At 38.1% G+C, this 10,406-nt stretch overlaps 1 protein-coding gene across 1 annotated transcript; it reads right to left on the bottom strand.

Annotated features, from left to right (window-relative positions):
• Positions 1-437: 437 nt before the first annotated feature.
• BDR25DRAFT_350178 (uncharacterized protein) lies at positions 438-4,012 on the bottom strand (the record flags this gene model as incomplete). The annotated part of the gene is made up of 21 exons (XM_033694657.1): positions 438-508; positions 595-616; positions 703-726; positions 771-937; positions 978-1,153; positions 1,182-1,307; positions 1,340-1,393; positions 1,432-1,494; positions 1,533-1,731; positions 1,798-1,928; positions 1,954-2,166; positions 2,232-2,274; positions 2,301-2,688; positions 2,745-2,853; positions 2,877-2,947; positions 2,985-3,107; positions 3,136-3,535; positions 3,569-3,621; positions 3,656-3,718; positions 3,755-3,875; positions 3,903-4,012. 21 exons carry the CDS (start codon positions 4,010-4,012, stop codon positions 438-440), a joined length of 2,727 nt encoding a protein of 908 aa, XP_033552740.1.
• Positions 4,013-10,406: the final 6,394 nt, after the last annotated feature.

A 10,406-nucleotide genomic window follows, 5' to 3' on the forward strand; every position in this document is an offset into this window, starting at 1 on the left:
TAGAGTGCTTAAAAAAAGGAAGTTACTATAACACTTTTATTTCTAACATAGTGTAGGATTAGTTAGAGTAAGAGCATAAAAGGCTTCTATAAGAGCTAAAAGTACCTTAAAAAAAAGAGATGCGTAAAAAAAAAAATTTTTTTAAAAAAGTAAAAAAAGTTTTTTACACAGCTTTAGCCTTTTATTACTTATTAAAAGTAAGTGTAAAAGTAGTTAGACCTTTTAGCAGATTAAAAAGTAAAGTATCTAGCAAAAACCCTTTTAACTTTAAATAAGCCTAAAGCGCTTAAGGCAGAGGCTGTAGACCTTCTACATTATAGCTAGCTAATGCTACTATAGTTTTAACTAATGCTAATATTTTTTAGTTTAAAAAGCTATTTCTAGAGTAGTTTTATTTAAAAGAGACTCTAAGTACTTATAGAGAATTAAAGGGGTGTTTAATAGGCTTTTGATAAGTTTCCAGTCTGATAGGTTATCTTGTGGCTCTCATTGAGAGGATAACGGACGGCTATAGAAAATGCATGCGCAATGGAAGGCTCCCAAAAGAAATTATCAAGGGGGTGGAATTATCGTACGTGATGCTGCACTAGTCACTCGTTAGGACCAGCTCCTTTTTCTTGGTATATAGTTAGCCCGGAGCTCTCTCTCGCTCCTGAAACTAAACCCTACACTATCTTTCAATACACTTAGTTTGGCTCTCACTAAGTTAAGAATCTCGCTTCTTCTCTACCACCTGCCTTTGCAAGAGAAATCTTGGACTATTCGCTCACCCAAGCAAAAGAAGGGGGGCGGGAATAAAGAGGAAGGAAATTCTTAGCCTCGATTTCAACCTTGCAGCTAGGCCTAGGAGATGAGCGGAAAGAGGCTGTCAAGAATTTTGCCCGTTCTACCGTATGCCTCGACATCGTAATGATATCCGAATCAAAGGCACTGAAACCTCAAGGAGAGCTCCAATAAAGCAGATTGGTTTTAGACACAGCCCTCGGATCGTAATTGCTTTGAAAAATAGAGGCATGCATTAATGAGATAAACTGGGATAGTCATCTCTAGCAGTGTCGTAGTGATCTCGGAAGTGGCCAATATATCACCTTCACTATCCAAGTCATGCAAGGCATCCATCCGATTCGAGAGTGTTTGAGCAAATTTAATTTCCCTTTGCTTCATTGATGCCACGCGCACACTCGTGCCGTATCCTCCGAACGCGTGCCTCATCTTCCCACCTCCTCCGCTCCACCTCTACCTCCAGCGGTTTTGAAAACCCGCTACCCCATAACCACACTACGCCCAAGGTTAACAATTCCAGTATTCTCACACATCGTGAGGATGCTGATACCGAGACAAACAACCTGCGTGGGCTACAAATACAGTCCAAACTTTCACCTTAACCATTTCCCTACAGGAGGTATCATTGCCACTACCTCCGCCGACGACTTTGGTCCCAAGGTCGGACACTCCGCCGCACCCCACACCACAGCATAGTCCACCTCAATGCCACTACCGTGCCCCCACCTCAGAGCTTTACCTCCACCCACTCAAAATGTCCTCCGAACTCACCACCAACACCACCGCCCTTCTTACTGATACTGTGAACAACTGCCGCACCCGCTTCCTGCATACTTCTCGCCAAGCCATAACACAGAGGTCCAAAAGAAAAATACGCAAAAGCCTCGCACTTTGTGTACAACATCAACCGGCTCTGGGGCATCGGAGTTCTGTTAAACATCCACAGTACTGTGTGCGATCGGGATGAGCAGGATTTGCAGGAGTTAGCCAATTCGGTGAGTGGGAATGTTCAACTTTGGTGGGGAGGAGACGAGGATGGGGCCAGGGTTGAACTATATGCGAATAAGAATACAGATGAGATGCCGTAGGGTAAAGAAAGCTGGGGTGGTTTTGGAGCAGCTGCTAGGGATTGCGGAGAAATATCGCTTTGATCAGCGCTTTATGCAATACGCGACAAGGTCGATCTGGCTGCAACGATCGAAAACCAGGTGGACAAACATGAGGGCGTTGTGCATGTGCGGCGAGAGCATCTGAGATTCTGTCAAAGGCATTTGGAAGGGCGCGGTGAGGGTAGCCCCAGCTCCAGTCCTAGCCCCAGCCCGGTAGTTCCTGAGAGGCAAGGAAATGGTAGACCAAGGGAGGCAACTGGACGGCATGATGAAACTGAGGGTACAACTGCACAACTTGACAACTAGGATACTCTAAACTAGAAAGAGAAGCATAGGGACACGACCGGACGGCTTAATGGGGTTGAGGATGCAACCGAGCAACCTGGCAGAGTCCAAGATGTCTCAAACCGCGCAGTTTGATCGAGATGGCGTCAAGAGTGTTCCAAAGAAACGAGGAGGTCGACCGAAGAAGACAACAACAACCATAACCATAACCACAACCACAATCAAACAGCTTGACGGAGTCTAGAAGAAACAAGGTCGCCTCAAGAAAGCAACGGTACAACACGATTGGGCTGAGTTTATGGATGGCGATACCGCTACGACAGCGACATCTACAAACCGTCGAAAACTCGAATGCGTTATCATCATCCAACCTAGTGCTTCGGGGAATGCCGGGCCAAGGAACACCACCACCAACGGCGATTGCCACACAGCGCAGGAGGCGCCCAGTCTTCGATCCAGAGTTAAAAGGAAATGAAGAAGTTCTGTGCGAGCATGTTTCTAGTCCCAGTACCTGTAGACTAATATTACGAATCTGATTAGCTAGAGATAGGACGGCAGACACTAGACCACAAGTCCAGGAGGAATACCGGCGGGAGGTTTAGAAGCCGTGGCATCGGTGTTGTTCGAAGCTAAGCGAGAATACCGTCTATCGGTATGGGAATTGTCCAGCTTTCCCCTACATATGGACGACGACAAGACACAACCGTTAGTTCTCCTTTGTCTTCATTTACACCCTTGTCTTTACCATTGTTATTTAGGCTGTTCCAAGGCTTCTTGGCTTAGGCTGGGGCGTCGCGTCCGCTAGACTTGGCATGGGATGAAGCATGCCTTTGTGATGTCTCTAACATAGGTGTAGGTGTGGAAGTGAAGTTCTTCCAGGTTATCCAATGCCTTATCTCCACGGTGGCATCTCTCGCGTCGAGCTGGTGGCTGGGCGCGAGATGTGTTGCCGCATCACGTTGCGTATTTGGAGGGCGAATATGGGGTGGGTACGGAAGCAGGATAACTCGGCTGGGCGAGGAAACTGGGCGACAAGGTCGAGGCTATTACATTGTTGGTATTTAGGAAGGTGCGATTCGTACACGAAGGCGCCAGCTAAGTATGCGAGAGAAGGTGTAAGGTTGTGGGTTTGCAGGTATTGTGCGTTCGTGTAGGCTAGTGATGGCAACCCCCAAGAGCACTGTGTTCTCTTTCGTCGGTAAAGGGTCTCTTTGCGTGGGAGATGTTTGTTGGTGAGCGCTTCTGGTTGTCTGTGGGTGCTCGGGCCGACCAACGGGCAGTATCCCAAGCCTTCCCCAAGAGGTGTCGCAGCCCCATTACTGCACAAATTCGGAGGATGGAGCTCAAGGAGGCAAAGGCTGTCGCACGTGATGCCGTCCCCAGCTCTGCACTAGCCGGCCACTAGGACTAGCTCCTGCTTCGTACATATATAGTCAGCTCGGAGCTCTCTCTCGCTCCTCAGACTAGACAGACCAGACCTTATCAGATCTTTTCAATACGCTCAGTTTGGTTCTCACTAAGTTGACGAATTCACTTCTTCTCTACCCCTTGTCTGACTGTGCGAGAAAGGTTGATACCCAAGCAGCGCGAAGAAACCAGTGGGTCATATGGAGGTCAAGTATTGTTGACTCTTGGGTGTAGGACGGGAACTGGGCATGCTGGAGGAGGCGCGGAGGCGCAGAGTCGTAGATTTGCTGGCTGGTTGTTCCCAACCTTGTACATGACAAGACTCCTCGTTGAGGCAGGAGAAGAGTTAACCGCAGCGGTTTTTGAGACTCAGTGCTCATCTCCGACTTGAGATGAAGGCTAAAGGAGGGTGGTATGACGGATTGCATCAGCGCTTCCAACCGTACGTAATACGATTCGACTCGACCAAATCCGGGACGTTACGTCTGACTATCTTAGTACGTTTCTACTATACAATTAACATAAGGACCACTTACAAGTCTTAACTGTAATAATTAAGAATCCTTATACAGCTTAACAACTTAGCAGAAGTTACAACATAACACTAGAATAAATATAATCTAAGAGAGCTAAGAGCTTAGAGTAAATTGCTCTCTAACAGAGCTAGTTTTTCTATAATTAAAGAGCCTTAATTATCTCTCTAGAGAGGCAGTTCCTGTTAAAGTAGCAAGTCCTTCTCCTACTAGAGAAGGCTCTCTCGCAGTTGCAGAATGTACATAGGATAGAGAGGAAATTAAGGGCAATTTTAAAAAGTGTAGGGTAGAAGAAACATTCTACTTTTGTCTACTATGTAAAAGGATCTGCAAACAAGGGGCTGTTATCCTTAGCTATAGCAAAGTTTTTCTAATAAAAGTTATAATACTGCTGCAACTCTAAGGTTTTCTGCTACCTTTTATATAAGTAATTGCTAGTAAGGAGAGAGATGTTTATAGAGAGAGTCTTCTTAAATCTATTATTATAATAGTTGCTACTAGGTAACTTACAACACTAGGGCAGCTAAGGAGGGTTATCTTTATTAACCTTAGCCTTAGCCTCTGCATTAACATACTGCTAGAAAATAGCTTTTATTAAAACTTTAGCCTTTTTATGCTATAATAAGTGCTTTTTTTAATAATTCTTAAACTAAATAAGACAAAGTTAAGAGTTAAGTATAGTTATAATGTAGTAATAAGATATAAGAGGTTCTAGAATAAACTTACCCTAGTATAACATTAACTTCTTAATGCTATATAATATGCTGTTCTTAAAGTAGGAGCTTTTATCTTTATGCTTTACCTTCTCCTGCACCTTATAAAGTTTGTTGTATAAGTGCTAGAGATTAATAATTATTATCTAAAAAACCTGTACTTACTGTTACCTTTAATTTTCTTAGTTATAAAGTAAAAAACTTTAAGAAACTTATAAAAGCAGTTTACTTTTTTTTACTTATCTTTAGTTATTACCTTAGTAAGAGCAGAGATGCTAGGCGTAGTAGAGTTATTATTATTAGTGCCTCTTTACTTTTAGATAAATGTTATAATAGTTGTTTTAAGCTTGTAACAGCGTAATAGCATAAGATATACTAAATGCTAGCAGACACTGCTATTTTATATAAGAGAAAAAGTTTTAAAGCTTTAAAAAAAGTTGTTAGTGTTAATAGTAGCCTAATATATTATAAAGGCCTTCTAGTGTTTATGTGATGCTAACACTGCGTTTATAAAATTATAAAGCTTGCCTATAACTTTATACTAGTAGTATATATTAAACTAATCCTAGGGAGCAGCTTAGGCTAGCTTAGTCTTAAAAGCACTAAGCCTTTTACTATATATTACTGCCTTAATAACTAGCTAGATTATATAACTACTACAGCGTATACAGTGCTTAAAGGTGAGCAGCATGTTAATGTGCCTAGTAAGGTTAGTAATAGTTTCTTTATTATTATTTAATGCGTTGTTAGCAACTAAATAATAAAATTTTAATGTAATTTTAAAGTTATAAATAATAGCAGTAATCTTATGCGCTTAATTTGCCTTTGTATAGTTGCTATAAAGGTTTTAAAAGCTAATAAGTAGGTTTTAGTGCTAGTAGTTGCTATCTGTTTTTACATAGTTAATTATTATAAGGTTTTTAAGCTGCTAAGGCGCTAGTGCTAGGGAATTACTAACTTACTAATAAAATAAGCTACTACCCTAAAAAAGAAAAGGTAGTTTAGTAAAGTCTATATATTAACGCTTAATGCAACTTTTAACTAGGCTATTCTTAGTACTGTTTAAATCTCCTGCTTTTACTCTACAACTCTAGAATTTACATATAAAGAATATATAGTAGGTAATAATAAAAGGGTGCAGAGAAGGTTAGCGCAGTTTTAAAAAATAATGCCCTAAAGTTTAGCTAATAAGGCTTTAGTAAAAGAAATATTATAAAAGATTACCTAGTTAACAACTGCCTTCTATAAAGACTCCTCCTACTAGACAGTGTAAGTAATAATATGCCCCCCTCTAGCAACCTTATAAGTAATGTTAAAGGGATTAGCTAGAAGCTATAGCCTATTAGGTAAGAAACTTTTATTAGCATTAACTTAGTGCTCTTTTCTAAGATAGCTAACAATATAGTTATAGCTGTTAACCTTCTTTACCCTAGCCTAGAGGCTCTGTGTGTGGCATCTCTTGCACAACTAAAGCCTTAAAAGAACGCCTTTATTATCCTTATACACTAAATCTGCCCCATGCTGCTATATAGAGGAAACAGGATAATTCCTGTAAAGCTAGCTCTTATGTTTAACGCAGTAACTAAGCCTTTTTAGTAAAAGCTTTTTATTTATTAGCTAGAGGTTATCCTACTTAATAGAGAAGTTTACACTATTATTAAGATAATTATTAGCTAGGAACTCTTTTATAGATTTAACTACTAGCGTCCTATTATAAGAGCTAACAGATAGAGAGGATAATAAGGCCTTTAAGTAAGCAAGATAATAAGAACTAGCGTAATAAGCTACCTTAGCTTGTTAGGAGGAGCTAGCTTAGGAGGAGCTAGCTTAGGATGAGGCTGTACGCCTGCCACGCTGGAGGAATTGAGACAATTAGCTTATGATAGGTGAGAATGGCAAATTATAACTTTAGGACAATATAGAGCGCAAAAAAGTTAACTATTTGCATAGAATCTAATACCCTAGCCCCCCCTCTCTAACGCATCCTTGCTTGTAGCACACAATAGAGTTTTCACCCATTGTTACTTAAAAACGCCCCCTCAAACGCCCTCCCAACGCTTGCCCATGGATGTCTAATCAGGTCCTATATTACTAGGAAAAATCGACTTTCTGAGACGTATTACAGACTGTAAGGGGACCTCTCTCAGTCGTACGTTACAATTGACAATCCTCTTACGTTTGTACGGCTCACGTGACCGTAACTATTCACTTTTCTGAGTCGTAGTACGTACGGTTGGAAGCGCTGGATTGCATCAGAGAGAGCCCACTATCGAAAGCGTGATGATAGGCCGATGAGTCTGAAATCACCGTGGAAATATCTAATCATCTTTTTCGTGAACTCCGAGAATATCCTTTCTCACAATCAAGCTAACTAACTATAACTCGGAGGGTTGCCCAATCAGCCCAGGGCTTGGCTCCCCTCATTTGTATATATATCTCAAGGCCCCAAGGCCCCTCTCATCATCAATGCATCACTTCTCCCATAACTCATGCCCTTTCCAGGCTTAAACTAACTCATGAGAACCCTCACATGCACCAATGCATAATGCTAAAAGTAGAAACTGTGCTTAAGCTAAGAGCAACCGGCGCCACTCTGCCATCTAAGTTTTGACCGCTAATTCTAACGCGACAATCTAGACAGTGCATTTCTCCCCCTAACAGCAGCAGTGCTCATTGTCGCACGTGTCTCACGCGATATCATACCCATGTACTGCACTATTCACTCATTACGCATAGCTCCTATCTCGTACAGTATATAGTTAGCTCAGAGCTCTATCGAGCTCCTCAGACCTTACAATACACTCGTTCAATCCACCTTGTTTGGATCTCACTACCTTGTCGACTCGCTTCCCATATGACCCCTCCTCAGCTCATGCAAGACTCATTCCGGTGCAGACGTGCAAGGCAATCGTCAGTGAAGCTCGTTAACAAATTCCGATAGAAACAAAATCCGCGGCGGTGGAGAGAAGGAAGCATAAGCCAGACAGAGCAGGTTCGCTTCCTAAACAAAGTCATGCTGCTGTTGTATTTGGGTCGTGATTCAGTCTCCGGCGTCATCGTCCACAACCTTTGTGAAATCTGGGGTGAGCCCTCACGCCGTGGCTCGGGCCGCATCAGCCACAGTCCACATCTATTATGTGCAAAAATTGGGAAATGTCTTAGCGTTCCTTAGATCTTTTTTTTCCTTACTAAAATTACATAGAAGATTACAATCTTAATAAAATTTCTAATATATTAATAAATTTTTCTTAAATATTATTAGTAAGTTAAAGCCTTAAGTTTATATAGAGATGCTGCTTTTAGCTTAATTTTTAGAGTAACAGGACAACAATAGGCCTAAAACAGAAGGCTAGAGCAGCCCTAGCTACCTAGATGTGTTAAATTAACTTTAGTAGTAACTTACTAGCCTATTCTACACGTGTAAGAGCATAGGGCCTGTTAAGTAAGCATAAGAAGACTACTAGTAGTACTAAACTAAAGTTAGTGTGTTATAAGTTAACCTAATAGTAAAAGTAAAGTAGGAAAAGCTTACTATATCCTAGCACCTACTAAGAGTAAGCCTGCACCCTAGAAAGCAGTAAAAGCAACTAAACAATCTGCTTCTTCTGCTCTAGCTTAGCAAGAAGCTGTTCCTATAGTTCCTACCTATTACTCTAAGCCTAATACTTTATTTAATATACTTAAGGATAACTTTTTTTTACTACTAAAAAGCTCCCCTCTAACTTTTATTTTATCTTAGCCTGCTTCTACTCCTGCAGCTGCTAGAGAGTCTTCCCCCTCTAATTAAATAGTAGAGTTTAATGTTACTGTATAATATTTAGTGCGTGTAAACAGTAATAAGGCTAATAGTAGGCTAGTAAATAAAGTTATTTTTTAAGCATTTTTTTTACTCTTATAAGTAAAAAATTAAGTTAATGCTATAATTAAGAGCCCTTTTATATAAAAGCATATAAAGGCTTAAGATTTCTGTATTACTTTACACACTATTTAATATAGAGCTAATAAGTAGGGGGCTAGCTAGCAGCTTTAAATAATAAAGAACTTTAAGCTTAGTAAAGAATAAAAGCTGTTTTTTAGCATTAAACACTATATAAAGCGCCTTAAAGGCGCAGATAAGGTAGATATTAAGGTAGAAATAAAGCTTATATATAAAGTAATAATAAAGGCTTTTTTATATAACTAGTTAGTAAATAAGCCTTTAATTAATCTTTTTATTACTTTAAGCTATAGAGAAAAGTTGCCCTAGCGCATATAGCAGCTATTAAATAAGAATTATACCTGTTAAAGAATTTAAAATCTTACTACTAGTATTAATAGCTAGAGTTAGATCTTTTATATATAAAAGTGCTAAGTATTAACTTATAATAACTTTAAGTACTTTTACTATATTTACTAAGCTACTTATAAGCACTTTACTATAAAAGACACTAATTTAGAGTTATAAGCTTAGGTAATTTTTAAAGGCTAAGCATTATAAATTAGCTACTAATAGAGCTTATATAATACTAGTAAACTTTAATAAAGAACTAGCTAAAAGTAAACCTGTATAATAAGTAAAAAAAAAAGTATTATAGCTTCTTATTATCTTTAAGTAATAAAGATAAGCTTAAAAAGATAATAAAAGCAGCTAAAAAACATAGAATCTAAGAGAGACTATAAGCTATAAAGAAAGCAGCTAACAAATAGTAAAAAGCTTAAAAAATAAGAAAGTAAGCTTTTTAATAGTAGCAGCTTTAGCAGCAGTTTTAATTAACTAACTATAATATGTTAGGTCTAAGAAATTTACTGTTTTTATTTTTAAATATACTTTATCTACTTTTTACTTTTTTAATAGCTACTTTTTACCTAGAGACTCTTAAACAACTTATACCTATTTTAAGCTTAAGCCTTATTACTAGCAGTAAGAAGAATAACTTATAGGTATTAGTAAAAAAGTTTTTTAACTAGCTTATTAAATAATAACTAGTTAAAGATTATAAAGACTATATATAAGTAAAAGATATAGTAATAAAGTAAAAGTAGATCTTAAAAGATCTTAAAAAGATGTTAATTCTTTAGAGTAAATTATATATAGTAGTAGTAAAAGCTCTATTTAGGTTAAAAAATAAAATAGTATATTATTTTTATAATAAGCTTTATTAATTTAAACTTAAATATTAAACTACTTAAGAACTATTAAATATTTATAAAGTAATAGAGTAGAGATTAAGTGCTAAAAAGAGAATTTAATAGACTTAGAATTCTAATAAATGTAAAGTTTTTAGTAGCTAAATAAAGTTAATTAAAGTTTAATATTTTATTATTCTACAACCTAATATCTTTATAGTCTTTATTATTTTAGAAATCCTTATTACAACTTTATTAAGCGCTAATTTTAGCTCTTACTTAATTAAGCTTCTCTAGCTCTATATATAACCCTTTAGTAGTGTATATAAAGTGTTTTTTAGTAAAATAATTACACTTACTACTTCTAATTATATCCTTAAGAAATAGGCTAAAGCTTATATACTACTACTAATAGTATAAATAGTTTCTTTTAATCTATGCCTTTAATACTCTAAAAGTTAACTTAATAA

Source organism: Lindgomyces ingoldianus (assembly GCF_010093535.1).
Source record: "Lindgomyces ingoldianus strain ATCC 200398 unplaced genomic scaffold BDR25scaffold_4, whole genome shotgun sequence".
NCBI classification, from domain to species: Eukaryota; Fungi; Ascomycota; class Dothideomycetes; order Pleosporales; family Lindgomycetaceae; genus Lindgomyces; species Lindgomyces ingoldianus.